The 23,105-nt window shown below is 37.5% G+C and overlaps 1 protein-coding gene across 19 annotated transcripts in view; it reads right to left on the reverse strand.

The window, feature by feature from the left end:
• Positions 1 to 23,105, reverse strand: part of BAZ2B (bromodomain adjacent to zinc finger domain 2B) — a 356,824-nt gene that overhangs the window by 46,144 nt on the left and 287,575 nt on the right. For all 19 annotated transcript variants that reach the window (XM_055120597.1, XM_055120596.1, XM_055120595.1 and 16 more), the window contains 3 exons: positions 17,249 to 17,459; positions 6,093 to 6,185; positions 5,915 to 5,976 (listed from right to left, as the gene is read on the reverse strand). In XM_055120597.1, coding sequence (XP_054976572.1) covers positions 5,915 to 5,976; positions 6,093 to 6,185; positions 17,249 to 17,459 — 366 coding nt within the window. The remainder of the gene's footprint in view (positions 1 to 5,914; positions 5,977 to 6,092; positions 6,186 to 17,248; positions 17,460 to 23,105) is intronic.

Here is a 23,105-nt window from a genome sequence, read left to right on the forward strand (position 1 = left end):
AGACAATAAGAGGCAGTTAGTTTTCAAAATAAACAAATATTGATCCTTACATAGTATGCCTGAAACATAATAATTATACTTCAGTAAAAACTTCTTATAGGATATATAGTACCACACAATAGTAATAGACTATAAAAATCCACTTCTATATTGTACTTTTTATTTGACACAGTGAATAACATGACAATGATGTTATTTTCAACTATTATAAGGTAATTAAAATCTAAAGAATGATTTATATGACATGACTGAGTAAATTCGTTGTACTTATTACTGTTTTATAATTCAGTGATCACTGAATCCTGATGAGAAAATCACACTTTGCTTTAAAAACCTATCTCATTTGTAATAAGCATGTAGGGAGGAACATCCCAACGATGTGAGCATGTTCACTCTAACTGTCCCAAATCAGACTGCTAGTCTAGGACTTCTAAAATCAACCTAATAACTGTTGCTTATTACCAATACCCGATAATTTCCACATGCTAACTGTGTCTTTGAGTTGTTTCTAAGCTTGCTTCTTCTTTCATAGGAGGTGGGGTGGGGAAAGAAGACTGTGTGCGGGTGCTCCCAAGTGAGGTGCTTAGGAGGTCCAAAGGTTCCACTGGGACCAAGCTGGTAGTCACCAGTTCTATACTAAGGCCTGAGATGTAATGCTGCTTGGCTCTGCAGGGTCAAGCTAACACACACCCTGGCAGTGTTTTGGGCTTCCAGGGCCACACTATGTGGCACCTGGGACCTGGCCTGCAGCTGTCAAGACTCAGCAGCCGTATGGTACCAGAATTGAATCTAACCAGGTCTGGTGCCTGACACAGGAGCCCTAGAGACTTAACTAACTCCCTGCCCCAGTTTATTTCTCCTCTGTATTTTGACATTGATTCCTTATAGGAGGGGTCTACAATAGGATTATCCACTGTTACTGTCATCCCGTTGCTCATTGATTTGCTCGAGTGGGCACCAGTAACGTCTCCATTTTGAGACATGTTGTTACTGTTTTTGGCATATTGAATACGCCACGGGTAGCTTGCCAGGCTCTGCTGTGCCAGGCAGAGGATAGAATTATTAAAGTTTTTAATTATTATTATACTTTTCTTTCTACTCCCTCCTCCCAAATTACTTTTTAATTTTAAGAAGATTGAGCATATTTGATAAGTTTGATGTTTGTGATAGCACTCTTTAATTATTAATTATAGCTTGCCAGAAAGAAAAGCCCTTTTGTTTAATTTCTGACTCTTAAATTAAAAAAAAATCATGGAAGTAACACTGGTTTATAAGACAAGAGTAAACCATTACCAGCTTATAGGCCATTACCAGTTCTTAAAGGAGGAGGTATCTGATAAGAATTTGAAGTATTTAGATTAGAACACGGAAATCATGGAACTTTTACTTAATTTTCTGCTTTTGTCAATCATAAGGTAAGAAAGTTAAAGTAATCTGTTTTCAAGCCAGCAAAAGTCATTGTTCTCTTATGCAGTGATCGACAGGCATGAAATTTTAGATTGAGATATACTTAAAGCCTACAGTTTTGTTTTAAATGCTTAAATAATTATATATAATAAAACCCTATAAACTAAAATCATCTTTTTGCTTAACAGAAAACTAAAGTTCCTAGTGAGTAAATCTTTCTTTTCCTATTTAAAAAAAAATTTTGGGTCACACACGTCGATGCACAGGGGCCATTCCTGGCTCTGCACTCAGGAATTAGGTCTGGTGGTGCTCGGGGAACCATATGGGATGCTGGGAATCGAACCCAGGTCGGCTGCATGCAAGGCAAACACTCTACCCGATGTGCTATTGCTCCAGTCCCCTCTTTTTATATTTTTAAAAGAATTTTTAAAATTGCATTACAGTGAGATACACAGTTAGAAAGTTTTACATGATTGGGTTCAGCTATAAAATGTTCCAATACCCATTCCTTCTCCAGTGTAAATTTCTTCTTTTGGGCATTATGTTTTGTCAAGACAGATACTGAAAGTTTATCATGTATATCCCTTTACCTATTTCCAACATTCAGTTCTTGTACAGAGTGATTACTTTACTTAGTATTTTCATACTGATGCCTTCTCTACCCTAACTGCCCTTTGCTCCCCTTGCCCCTCCATCCAAACCTTACGGCAAGTTTCCAACCATTGACCAGTCCTCTTCCTGTTTTTCCTGGTCTTGGATATTAGTCTCATACTATGTGGTTTTTTTTTTATATTTCCCTCACACACAAAATTAAGTGCAGTCATTCTGTATCTGTCCCTTTCCTCCTTACTCATTTTACTCAGCATGATACCCGTCCATGTCCACCCATTTATAAGCAAATTTCATAACTTATTTTTCGTAACAGCTGCACAGTATTCCATTGTGTAGATGTGCCATAGTTTCTTTATACAGTCCTCTGTTTTGAGCATTCAGGTTGTTTCCAGATTCTGGCTATTGTGAACCCTCCATGACACTGAAGCTAAAGGCATCTTCAAAGATGAAACACCAATAACCAATCAAGCAAGTGGAAGCAAAGATAAACAAATGGGACTACATTAAACTAAGAAGCTTCTGCACCTCAAAAAAAAAAAAAAGGTCACCCAGACACAAAGACAGCCCATGGAGTGGAAAACATTATTCACCCAATACCCATCTGATAGACTGGAGCGATACCACAGCGGGTAGGGAGTTTGCCATGTATAAGGCCGACCCAGGTTTGATTCGTCCGTCCCTCTTGGAGAGCTCATCAAGCTACCGAGAGTCTCCCGCCTGCACGGCAGAGCCTGGCAAGCTATTCATGGGGTATTTGATATGCCAAAGACAATAACAGCAACAGTTACTGTTGCCTGCTTGAGCAAATCGATGAACAACGGGACGACAGTGCTACAGTGCTACCCATCTGATAAGGGATTAATATCCAAGATATATAAGCACTGGTAGAACTTTACAAGAAAAAAAATCCAACTGTCAAAAAATGGGGAGAAGAAATGAACAGGAGCTTCCTCAAAAAAGAAATTCAGGGACTGAAGTGATAGCACAGTGGGTAGGGCATTTGCCTTGCACGTGGTTAACCCGGGTTCGATTCCCAGCATCCCATATGGTTCCCCAGAACCACCAGGAGTAATTCCTGAGTGTAGAGCCAGGAGTAACCCCTGTGTATCACTGGGTGTGACCCTCCCCCAAAAGGAAAGAAAAGAAAAGAAAAAAGAAAAGAAAAGAAAGGAAAAGAAAAAAAAAGAAAAAAGATGGACAAAAGGCTCATTAAAAAATATTCTCTGTATTACTAATCATCAGGGAGAAACAAGTCAAAATATCAACAAGAAACCATCTCATACCACAGACACATCAAAAAGAACAAGAACAACCAGTGCTGGTGCAGATGTGTGGAGAGAGGGGCTCTCCTTCTTTGTTTCTTTGTGGGTGAGAATGCCGACTGATCAAGCATTTTAGGAAAACAATGTGGACATTCCTCAAAAAACTAGAAATTGAGCTCTCATTTGACCCAGCAATGCCGATTCTGAGAATATGCCCTGGGGGCCCAAAAGCACACAAGCAGAAATATCATCTGCATTTCTATGTTCATTGCAGTTCTATTCACAACAGTCCAAATCTGGAAACAACCCAAGTGTATCTTTTTACTAAAATCAACATGAACCCCCCCACACTGAGCACTGTCAAGTATAGGCAGCACCACCTACCACACCCCAGAGTGTTAGCACTGAGCTGCCCAGACTGTGACCCAAACCTGCTGAGCAACACTTGTGAATAAAAAAATAAAACAATAAAACACCCAAGTGAATAAAACAGATACCATGTACCTGAATATTTTAATAGATGCATGCTACACCTTGTGGAACATAAAGAAAAGTGAAGGGGTATTTTGAGGTAAGTCTCAGATAAGTATCTTGATGAATATTTAAGACTAGATTATGGTTTGATGTTGTGGGAATACTGTAATCCAATTCTTTGATGAGTAACATAGCAGAGATTTAGTTTGTAGCCACTTCAAGAACATAGGATCACAATGCTGAATTTAAATATTTGTATTTTATATATAGATAGATATGTGCTATCCAGTCCTTATGGATTTTATATATATATGTGTGTAGATAAACATATATAGACATATGTTATCCAGTCCTTATGGATAGCACAGCGGGTAGGGCGTTTGCCTTGCACACAGCTGACCTGGGTTCGATTCCTCCGCCCTTCTTAAAGAGCCCAGCAAGCTACTGAGAGTATCCAGACTGCATGGCAGAGCCTGGCAAGCTCCCCATGGCGTATTCGATATGCCAAAAACAGTAACAAGTCACACAATGGAGACGTTACTGGTGCCCGCTCGAGCAAATCAATGAACAACGGGATGACAGTGCTATAGGCTACATAGGAAACGTTAATCTACATATAAAAACCAAGCCCTGGATCTACTGAAATAATGCTTCCTTCATTTTTTTAAAGAAAGGTGGGGGAAGGCCATACTAGCCAGAGTTCAGGGATCACTCCTGATGGGACTTGGGGAACCACAGAGGGTGTTAGGGATTGAATCTGGATCAGCCATAGACAAAGCAAACCACCCACTGTACTACTGCTCCAGCCCCAGCCGTAGCAATTTAAAAATATTTATTTGTCATAATTCTAAAGAAATTCAAAACTAAATGGAGAAAATCTTATTTGATAAAACCTGAATTACATTTGATACTTTGCCCCGGCGCCAGGCTGTCTTCACCGGGGCCCCCTAGGAGGGGGGGAGGTTGAGTCTCCCAGCCTGCCCCAAGCAGAGTCCCAGCAGCTGAAAACCTCCAGAACCCAGCCATAGCCATGCTCAAGATCCCTCTCCACACATTCAGATGAGCCTCACCCACGAAGGAACCAACAGAGGAACCCAGGTATGCCTAAAACAAAGCTCCTGGAAGAGAGCGATGCAGAATCTCGCACGGCAGAGCCGGGTAAGTTATTGGTGGCGTATCTGATATGCCAAATACAGTACACTAATGGGCCTGACCCTGAACGAGACAGGGACAAATGGAGACATTACTGGCGCCCTCCCGAGCAAATCAATGAACAACTGGATGGCAGTTATACAGTGAATTTGCTATTTGACAAAACCTATTTGATAAAACCTGAATTACATTATCTCTGGTATTTTACAATTAATTATCTGCCTTACATGTTCTAAAACTTTTACTATAAAAATTTGAATGTTATGTAATGTCCTTCACTTACTGAGAAGTTAGCTTAAAACACTAAAATTTGTTAATTAAAAAATTAAAATTCTGTTCAAGATGCAACATAATCAAAGTCTGTTAGTATATTAAAAGTACTGACACGGGGCTGGAGCAATAGCACAGCAGGTAGGGCGTTTGCTTTGCACTCAGCCGACCGGGTTCGATTCCCAGCATCCCATATGGTCCCCTGAGCACTGCCAGGGGTGGTTCCTGAGTGCAGAGCCAGGAGTAATCCCTGTGCATCGCCAGGTGTGACCCAAAAAGAAAAAAAAAAGTACTGACACAAATTTAGATAATGATTTCTTTAAAAAATTTAGAAGACAGAGGCCAGAGAGATAGCAAAGAGGGAAGGGTGCTTGCTTTGCATGTGGCCAATTAGGGTTTGACTCCTGCACCCCATATGGTCCCCTGAGGACTACCAGGAGTAACTCCAGAGTGCAGAGCTAGGAGTAATCCCTGAGAATGCCAGTTATGACCCCAAAACATAAACAGAAACTAACAAAAATTTAAAGACTTGGATTAAAAATGAGGCAAATCTCAACTAATGGAAAATTGACAACTTTCTAAATTAGACATATAACATTAATGTGAAATGCAGTAATTTCAAGACATCAAAATAAAATGATAATATTTTTGAAAGTATAATATATGAAGAGAGCCTCAAAATCAGCCTTTAAAACCCTGCCTGGGTTTTAAAAATCAATTCCAATGCACAAACCTACCTGCTGCTTCATAATTTTTAGCTGTTCTTTTTGCTTTCGTTTCTCCTCAGCAGCCATTATTGCTAAGAGAAAAAATAAAAAATCAAAGCACAGATTATCATCAGTAAAGGAACAAAATTTTCTTATGAATCTCTGAATATCTACTTTTCAAATTTATGTTCTCATTCAAGCTACTCACCTTGTTGTTTTTTAGCCTCTTTGGCAACCCGAGCCTGTTCCTGCTTCTGAAGTTTTCTTAAAAGCTTTATTTGTGCTGCTTGCCTTGCTATTTCTGAAAAACACAAAATTTCAAGAAATATCATGAATAAAATGAATAATTGACAACAGAAAATAAATAACTATGTGTAAATGGTACATGGATTTTTTTTAATTACTAGGAACCACATTCATGGGGTTGTAAGACCTGGAGCCATTCCTTGAGGCCCAGTGATGAGGGCCTGATGCTTTCATGCTCTCCCGAGGCATATAAAGGACTAAGGACAGATACCAGTAGATTAACAATTTGGTTGAACATGTCTGCTTTCCCCTAAAGATGGCCAACCTTTTTTATTAAATATGATCTTACATATAAAAACATGTAAAAATAGCTTCTCTTAATCCTCATCAGACTAACCTAAATATTTTGTGTATTTTCCACATCATAGAATAGAAAAAATAATAATTTTTCTTTAGTATTAAATTTATAAAAAGAAAAAAAACTAAAAAAAAAAAAAACAAGTGCAAAGACCCCAAATTTGGTATTTTGATTAGTTATACAAATAGGTAAGTTTCAAAAAGCAGTGATATTTTCAAATATGAAGGAACTAAAATTCCTAAATAAAAGAAATAAAGTCAATGAGTCATAAAGTAACCGAAATGAGTTTTCGTAATTTTTAAAGGCATATACATAGAACTGTGGTTAAGACTGACATAATTAATAGTTCGCACCCTTTCTTCTGTCATTTCCATGTCATCTGTATTCCTTAGTTCCTCTCATAAAAATGGTGGATTGTATTTTCTAATTCCTTTATCCTAAGTACATTCCTATGATCCTTTTCCACCAGTAAAAAGAAAAAAAACTAAAGTTAGCAGCTAAGAAATAAATAGAAGTCTGAGAGAGCATCTGTATTCTTTCTGCTTTTATCCTGTGACTTGCCCATTATTATGAGGACATGTTCGGACTAGATTGCTAGAGGCTGGGACACTTGAAGCCAGTTGACTCCACACTGATGAACAAACTCAGCCTAGATGGGCAGTATGGCTTAACTTACCACCAGCTGATTCCATTTGCACAACCAATTAACACTGACTGCTGTGCACCACTGAGGTTTTGCAGGTGGTTATTTCTCAGCATTACTGTGGTACTAAGTAACCAAAAGCATGTAATGCCATGATTTTTTTCTGCTGGCAAACTTGGTCAAAATACAAAGAATGATATTTGAACTACAAAAGTAATATAATATCACTGAACAATTAAGAAACCACTTTATATTTGACATAGCTTTACACTTTGTAGCAGATTAATTTTTTTTAAATTTTACAATATTGTGGTTTATAATACTGTTAATGATGGCTTCATGTGTACATCATTCCATCACCACACAGACAGGCCACCAGGAAAACCACTTCCCTTCATCAAGATCCTAAAGTCATCTCCTCTTCTACTCCTGTACACTACAAAACCTATTTTGTTGCTTCTAGCCTTTGGTTACACCCAAGTTTTACGAAACCTGTATATTAAATTCATCACTAATGAATATGAATGGGTAACATGTGAATCACTTGAGCTGTTCGCAATGTCCACCATTTACTGAATTGCTCTATTAAAATTTCATGGTCTTATAAAATTTGCATACTCATCTTACAAATGAAATGATTATTTAAGATTGAGGCTGTAGCTCAGTAATATGAGGCCCGAGGTTCAAATAATGACACCAAAGATAAGTTAATAATTAAGGTTCATAAAGATTCAACAGAAGGGCAAAGATCAAAGTCTGTTTGTTTGGACTATTCTTTGCTACTAATTCTAAAAACTTTCAAGGTTTTTTAAGAAAATCTGAATGTTTTTAGACTTTTAAAAATAAAATCTTAACCCTCGGTCCAGAGACACAAGTATAGCCAGTGAGAAGCTAAACAGGTCATCCTGTTTAGATTCCCAGCACTGCATATGGTCTTCAGAGCACTCCCAGGGATTATTTCTGTGCACAGAGCCATAAATCTCCCCTGAACACTGCTGGGTGTGGTCAAAAGCATACAAAGAACTTTGAATTCTGTAGTCATTGAGGTGAAACTGGTTATGATGGTTGATTTTCTAATACCAAGATTTAAAGTGGGGGTGGGAGGTGGGGGTGGAAATGATGCTTGCCTTGTTTTGCATGTGCAAATCCCAGTTTGATCTTTTGCACCACACATGGCTGGTCCCCAAGCACCAGGAATGATCCCTGCCCGAGCTCAATGCCAGTAGGAAGCCCTGAGCACACCCAGTTGCGGTCCTCACACCCCCCTCAAAAAAATTAGGGAAGCGGTTGTGATAGGATCCAATTTTTATCTAGTGAACTGAAAATATTAATGAAAGATATCAGCTGATATTCAGTGATTTTACAACATTCTTAATTATTTTCAATATTAGGCTATTATAATCATCAAAAAAGAAACCAAATACACCCTTAAAATTAAATATTCTGGGAAATAAACTCTATAAATTGGTTTGCAATTACAAAACTTCATTAATAATAAACCTCAAGAACACTATAACAATATCTGCTACTGTTTAAAAACATTTGAGAATTAAAAGTTTTCATTGTACCAGTACAGTGATATACAGACAGAAGAGAAATAGGTAGAGATTAAAAAGCAAATACCTTCAGAGAAAAGTGTCAGTATCTAAATTCTTTGTCAAACCATAATGCATGCCTTCAATCCTACAGAAACTGTGCACCCACTCTCTAGTTAAGATGATAAACAAGGAGGTTTTTCACCTTTCCAGACATTCTACTTAAGGGAACCCTATGCTTCAGCTTCCCTTCTCTTCACCCCTTCTTTTCTTCAAATAGTTTCTACTGAATTTAGCCATCTCCTTTCTGGTCCTCTGCTTTCAATCTAGAGTGCCTGAAGACAAGAAACTAAGCACACTCTAATATTATGTTACAAAGACCCAAACCTGACTTTCGATGTAAAGATGTTCTATGTTGTAAAAAAAAAAAAATTCTTAGAAATTGTAAAACAGGTAAGATTTTTAATTCCAAGCAAATTTATGCTAATAGAAATGTGGCTTATAGTAGAGAAATTTGATTATATACATATCTTAGATGAGTATTTGTACGAATATCTCAGCCTAGTTTATTTTTAAATCTTAGGACAGAAAACCAAAACCTTAAATGGGTCGACTCATGTCATTTCACTTTAGCAATGTTAACCATTAAATATATAGCCTAAATTAAAAATTTTATATTTTAACTATCTGAAGAAAAATTCTGAAAAGTGCTTTCAAAAACACTTTGAAAATACATTAGAAGAAAAATGAATTAGTCACTTAGAAAACTGACTCAGGCTCTAAGGAACAAACTGCTCATAAGAATATTTTCATTTATCATTTATTTGGTTATAGTGGCTAAATTAATTGAATTTGAAAAACATATTTTATGGTTTAAGAAATTACTTGTTTACTTAAATCCTAAAGCTAAACATTATTTTTGATAACACTTTAGTGATCATTTTGGATATGGCACATTTCTGATTCTAAGATGCATTTTTAAACATTTTAACACACCTAAAATCAGAATATTCTGGACAACTAGCAGAACTTTTATTAGTGGTATCCTTATAATAATGGTACATATGATACTTAATAATCTGTGCTGTGTGAAATGAACAGGTGTTGCTTGGCATATTAAAAAATTTGATATACTAACAGTATTGGTCAGTTAATAAACAGGGTGATTTATACAGGCTGTAGATTTTTTTCATATTAAAACCCTGTCAGATTCTTATCTGTAATTTCTGTGAAAGTAGAAAGCTTTCATTTCATAATGCTAGGAAGCACATTTAAAGTTTGCATTTAGATACACCAGAGATGCTTCCAGATCCCGCACCAAGCTGTTTCATCTGGGGCAACCTGGAGGGGGGCTCGTGAGGCCCCTTCATACCCCAACGAAGCCAGTTCTGGCAGCCAAAAACCTCCAGAACTCAATTGCCACTATCCTCATGGCTGTTCTCCACATGATCAGATGAGCCTCACTGATGAATAAATCTATTCCTGGAAAAGTATCATGCTAAGCGAAATGAGTCAGAAAGAGACAGACAGACATAGAAAGATTGTGCTCATCTGTGGAATATAAAATAACAGAGTAGGAGGCTAACACTCAAGAATAGTAGAAATAAGTACCAGGAGGTTGGCTCCATGGCTTGGAAGCTGGCCTCACATGCTGGGGGAAAAGGCAGTTCAGACAGAGAAGGCAACATAAAGTAAGCTCTGGTTGGAGGACCCGCTCGGGAGGGGAGATGTGTGCTGAAAGTAGACTATAGATTAAACAGGATGGCCACTCAATACCCCTATTGTGGACCACAACACCCAAAAGGAGAGAGAGAGAGAGACAGAGAGAGAGAGAGAGACAGAGAGAGAGAGAGAGAGAAAGAGAGAGAGAGAGAACAAAAGGGAATGCCCTGCCACAGAGTAGGGGGGGGAGGGCGGGGAGAGGGGGGATGGGATTGGGAGGTGGGAGGGATACTGGGTTCACTGTGGTGGAGAATGGACACTGGTGGAGGAAGGGGTGCTTGAACATTGTATGAGGGAAACTCAAGTATGAAAATGTGTAAATCTGTTATTGTACACTCATGGTGACTCACTAATTAATAAAAAAAAAATAAAAAAATCTATTCCTGGAGTGTGTGGCTGCATACTTTACACAGCTGATATACCAAGAGTAGTGCACCACATTTGATGGGGTTTAAAGTAGAAGACAACCAATCTTAGGGGGAAATGTACTTATACATATATATATATATATATATACACACACATATATATATATAGACTGCAGTGGTAGCACAGCAGGTAGGGCATTTGCCTTGCATGTGTATCCCGCCTGCACGGCAGAGCCTGACAAGCTGCTATTCAATATGCCAAAAAACAGTAACAACAAGTCTCACAATAGAGACGTTACTAATGCCCGCTCGATCAAATCAACGAACAATGGGATGACAGTGCTACAGTGATATATATATATACATATATATGTATGTATGTATATATACATAAACACACAATGCTCAACCTTTAAGAATACGTTACTAATCTCTTATAGAAGGGCTTAATGGCTCCTGGGTGAAATACAACAATTTTCATACATTTTCCTGTAAGAAAACTTTTTTGTCTCATTTTTTAGGGGTTATTCATAACAAGCAACATAAAATAATTATTTGGTTCTGCTTTCAAGGCATGGTTTGAGGTTTGGGATGGAAACATTGAAAATATGGTGGTGGGAAGGTGTAATAGTGGTGGGATTGGTGTTTGAATATTAGATGCAATCAAATATTATGAACAACTTTATAAAAATAAAATTAAATTAATCGTTTGCATTTATTTCAATATTATAAACTTTTCTCCAAATTAAGTTTTTTTAGTAGAGCTGAAATCAATATATAAAAGAAACTTCTAGAATTAATTCCCTCAGATATACTTCCAAACTGTTAATACAGAAGCCTTTCAAAAGTCAACATGTTATGCATTCTGAATGTATGCCATCTATAGCTATAATATAAAATCATATATACATTACATATATATAAATCATAGAGTATGTACATTTTCAGTTCTGGTAGAAAAAAGACAAAAAGTTTATCCACCTCATACTTCCAGCAGTGGCATATAAATTAATTTCCTTGCTATGATTTAATGCAATTAAATTATTATGATTTAATAATATGGTTTCTTTCTGGCTTCATATGATACTTATATGGTTACTATTTTAACAGGTATAATCACATGTGCTAAGATGTGGTTTTCTTAATTTGTGCTAGAGAGAGAGTAAACTCTTAGTAGAAACCAAATAAGCTTTTCAGAAATGATATAAATCCTACTTTCCACTTAAAGAAAAATATGCATTTTATATTTCATATACTTGTAAAATTAATATTATTTGCTCTTAAGTATTTAATATTTATAGTTATAAGAAAACTATGAACACAGTAAGATCAAAGTAAACTATTTGAAAGTTAAAATATAGTACTAAGGAAGAACCTGGGAACAATATTAACCAGTTTGAAACTAGAGGTAGCAAAATCCTTGGATACTGGCATGCCCTCGGCCCAGATAAGGTCCGGAGCTGCTGAGTGCAAAACGGACCCTCTGCTCCTAAAGACTATGATCCCAGAGGTCTTCTAACCCATTTTGGCACCCAGAGCTGCTTCTTACAGAAATGTATCTAGACTGTGAACTGAGTTAAAATACAGAAATCCAAAACCGCATGGCCACTGTTGTGGCCGCACGAGTTCATAAGAGTCTTTATTCTCAGCAATGAAAAGAAATTATTAAATGATGCCTTTTCAGCAGGCCTGATTGTTGAGGGAAAATCCCAAACAATAATAGTGAGTTCTCTATTGAAATATTGAATGTATTCAAAGTATAGAGAGAATAAATTGAATATCATTAGCTACTTAGGTGGGGGCTGGGTGGCAGGGGGGTATTTTGGGGTTCTTGGTGGTGGAACATGTGCACTGGTGAAGGGATGGGGGTTCAACCATTATATGACTGAGACTTAAACCTGAAAGCTTTGTATTTTTTTCACGATGATTCAATAAAATAAAAACTTAAAATTAACCCACTTCGCCGCGCCCGCCACTCCAGTATGACCGAGGAGGACAAGGGAGCTGCTTTGGACACCAGCAGCCCACTGAACAACCTGCAGTATGTGAATTGAGCGTTTCCGCCAGGCCGCCCATGCGGGGGCCCGGCGTTTCTCTTTTTTTATAATCTCTCTTTCTCTCTCCCAACCTCTCCTGGGCACAGCACAGCCTCCACCCCACTTCTCTGAGCACAAAATGGAGACATGCACCCAAATGCGAGGTGCGGCTGGTGGGAGATCGAGGGCGGGGAAGAACGGGTCTCCGCCCACCTCAGACACTTAAAGAGAGTGCAGCCACGTGGGCTTTCCCACTTCGCCGCGCCCGCCGCTCCAGTATGACCGAGGAGGACAAGGGAGCTGCTTTGGACACCAGCAGCCCACTGAACAACCTGCAGTATGTGATTTGAGCGTTTCCGCCAGGCCCCCCGTGCGGGGGCCCGGTATTTCTCTAGGTTTTCCCATCTTGTGAGCACCATAAAAGGGTAAAAGATTGTAGCGATAGAATTTCAGGCAGGATTTTCCCTGGACTTTATACAGAAACCCAAAACCGTGCGGCCGCAGTAGCGGCCGCGCAAACTAATGTCATCTAATCATCAGCAATATGAAATGGTTCCTTTCTAACGGGTCGGACTTTGGTGGGAAACCCTAACAAGAATAGTAAGTTTTTTGTTGAAACATTGAAGGCAACCAAAATGGTAGCCATCTCTCTAGATTGAACTAAGCCATATCCCCATGCCAGCTGAGAAGAAATATCCTTCTTTCTTGGGAAGAAACGCGGCGTGGCGTTAACCATAGTATGATGTCCATTAAGTTGACACGGACCTGGTGGCATGGGAATGGGATACAAGGGAATAAAGTATTATGTACATAGAACAGCGGGATGCTGGTGGAATCTCGAGCTGGGGCCGATACCAGCACACTACTTTTGGTTCCAGAAACTGCAGACTTACTACCAGACTATCAACTAAGCCAGAGCCCCACGCCGGCTGATGACGGGAAATAACCATCTTTTCCGTTTTTTTTTCCTGTGTCAGGCAGCGTGGTGAATACTAAACAGGCGTGAACTCGGTGGCGCAGGACGAGGGGGGAAAAAAAATAGAAAGTTATGTAACAAACAACGGGACTTAATATCTTTACATTCTCAGCAATGGAGAACTATCAAGTGATTCCTTGACAATAGGACTGTCTTTTTCCTTTTGGCAGGAAACCCCAGCGAGTTATGTGTTGAAACATAGAATGTAACCAAGATAAAGCATAAACGAAGTGAAACTTATCAATTACAAGGGCGGGGACGGAGGGGGGGGCGGGAGGTATACTGGGGTGGTTGGTGATGGAATAGGGGCACTGGTGAAGGGAAGGGTGTTTGAGTATTGTATAATTGACATAATCCTGAGAACTATGTAACCCTCCACATGGTGATTCAATAAAATTTAAAAAAAAACAAACTTAAATTTTAAAAAAAAGAAAAAAATCCTTGGATAAAAGTAAAATAGCTTCTATTTTGCTACATAAATTTTACAAATATAAAGCTGCCACTTTGAATACTAAATATAAATATTTTTATTCAAAAGAAAAATAAGGAATGTTCATATTTTTGGCATTGATTAATTTTTTAAGTTTTCATTTTATTAAAGTAATATATATTCTCTTCTAACATTCTCCTGAAGAGTCACTGGTTTACTAACAAGAGTAATTTTATATTTCATTATATATGATTATACTTGTTACAATGTTTATCTTTTCTTAATCTGTGCTAGGAACTGCTCAGGGGAGAAAGCAAAGTCTCAACAGAAACTAAATTGGAAAGAACTTCATTATCATACCTCACCAGAGGAAAAACGATATGACATTAAGTCATAGCAAAGAGTTAATTTAAATGCCACTGGTGGAAGTACGAACTGTTGTAAACTTTTTGTCTTTTCTGTAATGAAATTGAAAATGTACAAAATATGAAAATGACCTCTCAAGGTCTTCTTTGACGCATGTATCTACTCTGGATTTTATATTACAGATAACCATCCTGTAGGGAGGTGCAAAGAAAGGGTCATGGATTATAGTGTTGTGATAATGAGAAGGAAATACCTTTTTTGGGGGAGAGTAGGGTAGGGGTTTGGGGCACATCCAGCACATCTCAAGGGTTGTGAGATCAGGAAATAAGAGGGAAGTAGTCATAAAAAGGGACTGATTAAATTAAATATGTTAGAGACATAAATGATGTCACTTATTATTTAGCCATTAAAAGCAAGAGGTGGATTTGGGCTGGTATTAGAAATATTTTAACATAAATTAAGTGGAAACAAAGCAAATACGCAGTTTATATACTGTAAGAAGTCCATTCATTTTAAAAATAGCAAAGTACACACACATATATATAACACATAATATGTATGCATATATTTATGTACATATTATATATACTTATATATACATGAATGGATGTGTGGATATTTAGGAATATTGAAAATATTTCTGTGGATTGCTAAGCAAAATGCTAATGATTCCACTTGTTCCTTATTTTAAGTAAAATTACAAGTATCTTTAATTTACTTATCTGCAGGGTGGCACACCCGGTGTTGTTCACGGCTTCTTTCTTTTTTTTTTTTCTTTTTGGGTCACACCCGGCAATGCACAGGGGTTACTCCTGGCTCTGCACTCAGGAATCACCCCTGGCGGTGCTCAGGGGACCATATGGGATGCTGGGAATTGAACCCGGGTCGGCCGCGTGCAAGGCAAATGCCCTCCCCGCTGTGCTATCACTCCAGCCCTCACGGCTTATTTCTGGCTCTGCACTCAGGGGACACTCCTGGTGGGATTCAGGGGGACCAAATGGGATGCCAGGATCACACCAGGGTCAGCAGCGAGCAAGGCAAGCACCCTTCCCGCTATACTATCACTCCAGTCCTGCTACCTTTTATCTGAAATCATTTTTTACTATAAACTTATAGTTTATCATGAATATATGTTTATCATAAAAACAAAGAACTCAATATTGTGATTGTGTTTACCATAGTTATGCTTCTCCAAAATATACTCATGAGAAAAAGTAATATTCTGCTAGTCTTTTAAGTCATTGCTTTTATTACTAAATATGTATTTTATACTGTTTATACATATGCTATGCATGTAAGATATTCTTATATTTAAATATATTCAGATAACCATAGAGGTTTCACATTTAAAACTAGTAACAAATTGATCACTGTATCACTGTATCACTGTCATCCTGTGCTCATGAATTTGCTCCAGCGGGCACCAGTAAAGTCTCCATTGTGAGACTTGTTGTTACTGTTTTTGGCATATCAAATACACCATGGGTAGCTTGCCAGGTTCTGCTGTGCGGGTGAGATACTCTCAGTAGCTTGCCGGGCTCTCTGAGAGAGGTGGAGGAAGTGAACCTGGGTCTGCTGCATGCAAGGCAAATGCCCTACCCACTGTGCTATCTTTCCAGCCAACAAACTGATAGCAAGACTTTAATTTTAGTTGCTTTCTCTATATAAGAAATACAGTGGTGGGCTTGGAGAGATAGCACAGGAATTAAAGAGTTTATGTTGTGTGCAGCTGACCCTAGTTCAAATCCTTGGCACCATAAGTGATCTCCAGAGCACTGTCAGAGGTCATTTTTTTTTATACTCACATTTATTTTATTTTATTTTATTGAATCACCATGAGATAGTTACAAGCTTTCATGTTTGATTTATAATCACACAATTATTAAACACCCATCCCTCCAACAGTGCACATTCCCCACCACTGATATCCCCGGTAGACCCCGCCTTTCCCACTCATTTGTAGAGTGTAGAATATCATCACATGAGGCTGACACTCAAGGACAGTAGATACAAGTGCCAGAGGTCATTTCTAAGCAAAGAGCCTGGAGTAACCTTTGAGCACTGATGGGTTTGTTTTCCCTACACAGAGACGGCGGGTGGGAGGGGGAGACCTAGAAATAAATGAGAACTTCCTCTTAATAGTTTATAATTTTGAATCATAAATATATTGAGGATATTATGGACTTTGTTAAGTGATAGTCTAGTGATGCTGAAACATCATCATTTGACTTAAGTAGTTGGGCATTTTGAAAATACATGTACTATACCTAGACTACAGAAGAGCCCAAACTAGAAGACTGGGATTACTTACCAGTAATTGGAGTTCAATTTACTCCAATTTACTCCACAGATCCATATATTTTGGAGTTATTCCCTTGTACCACCTCAAGGAATCGGGAGCTGTTAAAATGAGAATTTCCAGAAAGTTGGCACAACCTTAAGGTGTGTGCCAAGTGCTGGCTGATTCCCTTTTTGTGCACCCTTGTAATTCTAAACACACAGGATATGATGCACTCATGAGTACTACTCTGGAAAGAAACGAACTCCAGTTACCAGTGGGGTGCCTTATTTTCTAATTTTTAGTCTAATGTCAAGATCGATGTTTCAAACAATTGAGAGAAGTCTCATTCATAAGCAAAAAAACATAAGAAAGAGGCTTTGAGATTATACATATTTTTTTTTACCTTGAGCTTGCAGTTTTCTTAATAATTTGGCATCAGTGTTATCAAGAAATTCAGCACTGCCAACATTCGGAGGTCGACCCTTGCGACGTCTCATCCTGGATTCCTCTCTGGCTCTCTGTCTATCTGGGTTTGGTGGTCTTCCTCTACGACCTTCCATTGCCCTGATATGGGGAATGACATCCTCTTCTTTCAAAAGACACCACTGCATACCCTTTTAATTAACATAATTTAATTAACTCTTAATGTTACAGAAACAATGTATGAAAAAGAAAATAAATACAAGTGATCACTAATGTCATACAATTCTAGGTAAATTTACATACATTAAACATGTATAAAGCTGGACAAACTTATTTTTTAAAAAACAATGTATATTTATATAGTTTGATGCATCTTCAGTATTTTTACCTTGAATTCATTCACAGATGGGATTTATAGTTCCATCTACAAACGTAAGTAGAGATGCCTATCCAAATCACTATTTCTGTACTACAATGTCAATAAAGTTGTCAAGTCTTTGAAAATCCAGTTGTCTGACGATATTCTTAGAAATATCTCTCAAGGGTTATAAATTGAACCAAATATTCTATTATCCAAATAATAGATAAGTTTCTATTTACCGAATTTTAATAGCTGGTAAAATCAGGAAGGAATAATTACAATATCAATATTTTTTCAATGATACAATGAATTACCGAAACAAAGCATTGCGCTTGAATTGCTGCCTATAATCAAAAAACCCATGTTACAGGAATATTTTTCTATGATATTTTTACAGGAATATTTTTATGCAATCAGGGCAGGATTGGTCAGAAAGCTAATGTATACGGTTTACATTTCTATGATAAAAATAAAATCTGCAATATTTTCTTAAAATTTCATGTGAAAAAAATTTTAATTGAGGAAATACAATTTTTTTCTGAGATTTCAAATGAAGTCTCTAGGAACAACAGTTGTACTAACTGCAGTTTTAGGCCAAAAACCTGTAAGAAAGAACAATTTAAAACTTCAAAAACAATTTATTGTTCAGAGTATGGGTTGTGTTTGTTTAGCATAAGTTTTATTTTTTCCTCATGCTCTCAAGGCATTTAGGCAACATGCATTATGTAAACTGTAAAATATAAAAGCTACATTTGCAATAGTTAAAGTAGAAAAGAGAGAGGTGGTTATAAGTCTTTTAGCACTCAACTTCATTTTTCTGTGGTGCCAGGAAAAAAAAAAGGGAACCCAGCTTTCATAAAACAAGAAACGAAATTTCCTCACAAGACACCCAGGCCAAGTTTTAAAGTATCTTATCAAGGCCAGAGAAACAGTGCAACAGGTAGAGTGTATTTGCCTCACATTCAGCCGACCAGGATCAAACCCTGGCACCATAAATGATGGCTGGAGTACCACTAAGAGTGATGCCCAAGCACAGAGACAGTTATGATAGAGAAAGGATCAGTATGACAATAATAGTTAGAAATTATCACTTTGAACAAGAACTCTGAGTGTTGAAAATAGGTAAAGGGATATACATTATTACCTTTCAGTACTTGTATTGCAAACCATAATGCCCAAAATGGGGAGGGGTGGGAGGACGGAAGGGAGGGAGTGAGTGAGGGAGACAGGGGCCCTGGGTATGTAATCCCTCTTCCTTTACACTTACAGGATTATCTTTCTTCCCCTCCTTTGACCTTACCAACACAGAACTATTAAAAAATATATTTCAAGGTACAGCTGAACATCTCAATTAATCTGTCTTAACCACAACTTTTGGAACAGCATTATCTAAGTAATTGGGCTTTTTGGTACTTCCATGAGAGCTAGAGTAAATTTGTGCATTTTTAGGTCTTAATAAAATCTGTTCTCAAGATTCATTTCTGCTTCAATTTCACATCCTAGCTTTTCTTACCTTTTGTTGTTTCCTTTTTTTTGGGGGGGGAAGGTCTTTGCTTTGCTTTTGGGTCATGCCCAACAGTGCTCAGGGCTTACTCCTGGCTCTGCAATCAGGGATTAATCTGGTCAAGCTTGGGGGACCAGACAGTGTGTCAGGGATCATATCTGGGAGAGCCGCATGCATGGTAAGTGCTCTACTTCCTGTACTACCTCTCTGATCCCCATATCCTGCCACTAAAAATATATATATACTTATTATTTGGGCATAGTAGGCAGGAAAGGCAGTATATAAGTAAATGAAGTAATTCAGTCAATCAAGCCAATTCACTGAATTATTTAAATGTCAAGTTACCAATAATTTTTTGAAGCTGTACACTTAAATAAGTATCACTAAAACTTTGCTACAGGAATTTTCCTATGCTTTTGCAGTCCCAGAAAACTAAATGTCAGTTTCCCAGGCTAACAACTGAGATGCTTCATACTTCTTGAATGCTTTTACATCTAGTAAATGGAAGAATTTTACTTATATTCTCCTGTTTTGAGGCCTGCTTTCCTTTCCTCTGAAAATGCACAAACTGTGGTATCTTAAATTAGGACAAAGTATAAAGTCTATTCATTAAACTGATAAATTTCAAATTGATTTTGGCTAAATAAATTTTAGTACATTTAACCATAGCTAAAGAAAACAAAGTTAGGTATTTTCTACTTTCCTCTTCAAAAGTGTATTTTAGAATATTTTCTAATAATTAATTTATAAAAACACTTTACTGAAGAGGGAAATAAGATCTTTAATAACATATAGATTTCACAATTCAGTTGAGGAAATTAAATCTAGAAAAGTAAGCTACAGTTTTTCAAATTCAGGATGCTGAATTACTTTGCTAGGAAATGAAGAGAAATATTAGGGATCAAACAAAGCAACAAACAGAACTTGACATTTCATATTTAAGAAAAACATTAATGCTAATACCATGAGAAAAAAAATCAAAATTTTGTTGAATATTTTACACTTTTTTACAATTAAATAGGTTTATTTTAAGCTATTTTTGTGATCCCAGAGATAGGCAGTGAGAACTCAATAAATACTACAACTTTAGGGATTCTTAATGTACTAAAATATTTTTTATCATATATAACTAAATATAAAAGACATGAAAGACAACAGTTATGCTAGGAGATGAATGTCATCTATTAAAAAGTTGAGAAAGATGTAGTTTAATAACAATTATTTTCACAATGCTGGCTATGTTCCAGTTACTCACAGTAACTTTAAATTATGACTTTTAATACCTCCTAAGCTCCATACCTGGATTCATACAGTTGGCTTCCTAGTATAGGCCTTGCATAGCCATCAAAAGTCCTACCTGGTAGATTAGAGACATAAGTTTCAAGTCTGTTAGATTTCTGGTACTGATCTTTCATGTTCTCAGTGCCCAAATGTGCTCAGAGTTATGTTGCATTAGGTGTGACAGTTAACAGCAGAGTTGAATTAGAATCCTGGTTGGTGACTCCCAATCTTTTGTTGTTTACTTATTTGAAATAATTACCCACATTACAATCTTGCCAGAGATGGTCTGTTGCCTGCTTTACTGTGAAGTCTCATTTGACTCCTTCTGAACAAAACTCTGATTTTAGTTGAATACATTGTGCTTATCCCCTCCCCCAGAAAACCAGAGTCTCTGAGTCCGTGATCCTAATTTCTTTTTCTTTAGTATGTTTCAGTTCCTCTCTGAACACTAGATTTCCCATGAAGCAGGTTTTCTGGTTTCTGTCTGTAGAAAAATTAAGTCATATTTTTCTTTATGAACAATGCCTTTGGGAAAATTTACTTGGGAAAAAATGTTCATTGTTTGCTACAAATATTTACTAATTAAATTACAAAGGAAGTCTCTTACTATAAAAACTCTGGACCTCATCTCATAGTTATATGCCATTAAAAGTATTATTAAAAAATATATCTCAAATAGAGAAAGCAATATTGTCTGTTACTTTCAACTTGTTGCCTATTTGCATCTCTCCGTTTTTGGCTTGAATAATATAGCAGGCATTGATTAATGTATGCTTTTTAATTTTTCTAGTTGAAACTATGTAACATTATGTTTAATAATTTTACTTAAATTTTTAGTTTTCTATGATTCACTATGAAAAAACCCCATACAACCCTTTCCAAAGTAGATTGCCATATTTAAAAATAATCCTTGTTAAACTTATTTATCATTCTGGCATTCAGTAATAAAATGAAAATAATAATAAACCTGAGGATTAACAAGGTAAGCATTGCACAGAGGAAAAGGTTATAAGACATCTGCTTAATTAGTACCCCTTCCAAAGGGTTTCACTGATTAAGAAAAGTGCTGTCCATCTGATGGTATTTAGCCAGTAGAGCATGAACTTAACACGTGCAAGTTAATTTTGTCCATAAAGATTATCATTCTTAAAATCTGATTGTTATACTGTTAAGAAAAATCTGATATCTAACTAGAAACAGATACAAATAGCTGACTCTAAAAGAAGTCAACTTTTCTTTCTTTTCTTTATTTTTGCGGGGGCTGTGAGGAGTGTGCACCACTCTTGTCGGTGCCTGGGCTGGAGAGATTAGTATAGAGGTCAGGCACTTGTGTTCCATGTGGCTGCTTCACAACAACTGATCTACTTCTGGTACCCCATATGGTTCCATTCGCACCACCAGGTCCATGAACCTCTCTATTGCCCATCCCAAATATGTATGTACAACTGCTATCTTAATCTTAGAAATATCATGAGTAAAAAACAAAACAAAACCCTACTAATTTTGCCTAAAAAATAATTCAAAAGACTGGAGCACCTATTTTGCATGTCGGAGGCCCAGGGTTAAACCCCAGCACCGTTGGAGAGTGATCCCAAGCACCAGGCCCCTCCGCCCAGCATGAGTGGTGTGGCCCAAAGAACAAACAAACAATAACCCCTAATACCTGATACATAACAACACACAGTTCTCACTGCAGGTACTAAATTCTGGGAAAAATGACTTTCTCTCTCTCTTTTTTTTTGGAAAGCAAGATACCAAGAGTATCCCGCCCACACGCAGAGCCTGGCAAGCTCCCAACGGCGTTTTCGATATGCAAAAAATAGTAACAACAAGTCTCACAATGGAGATGTTACTGGTGCCCGCTTAAGCAAATCGATGAACAACGGGACGACAGTGCTAAAATAGTTTTTACTGAAGAAAATTTATTTAGATATGGGGTGGAGAAAGAAAGAAATACATATTCAAGAGAGAACATGGTCTACTTCAGAGCAGAAAAAGCAAAGAGAGATGTGTTTAAAGGAGAATGTGGGCTTGGAAAACAAGACAAAAAATGAACATTTCTTAAACGTTCATTTGTAAGATTCAGAATTTTGGAATGACACTGTTAGTTTTTTAAAATGTCATAAGCAAAATTACTACTTAGAAAATAACACTGGTAGGGCCGCACACACGTGCGGCTCCTCCGCGGCTGCACCAGCGTGAATCCAGACCCAGCTGGACCAAATTCAACATGGGCAGCTACTTGCAGAATGTCTCCAGCCTGAGAACCAAGCCGAGACCCCATGCCCACCCAGGAGGGGAAAGGTATTTCTCTCTCTTGCCTATCCCTTCCCGGGGATGAAGGGCGTGGGGATGCCATATTATGACGACCACAGATGGGGTTTACAAGCTTGCAATGATCCAATATCTGGAAGAAATCTCCCTGGACTTAGTTGTTAAAGTACAGAAATCCAAAATCATTTCCCTTCACAACAGGTCTGACTCTAGTGGGGTGCTCCTAACAATAATGGTGAGGATTGTGTTGAAATATTGAATGTAACCAAAGTAAATAGAAAGTAAAGTGAAATTTATTAGTTATAAGGGGGGGGGCGGGATGGGATGCGTAAAAAAAAAAGAAAATAACACTGGTTATGTTTTGGCAAAATTGAACAGAAAATGAAAAATATGATAAAGAAAATACATTTAGCAGTA

This window comes from Sorex araneus, chromosome X, assembly GCF_027595985.1.
Source record: "Sorex araneus isolate mSorAra2 chromosome X, mSorAra2.pri, whole genome shotgun sequence".
Lineage (NCBI taxonomy): Eukaryota > Metazoa > Chordata > Mammalia > Eulipotyphla > Soricidae > Sorex > Sorex araneus.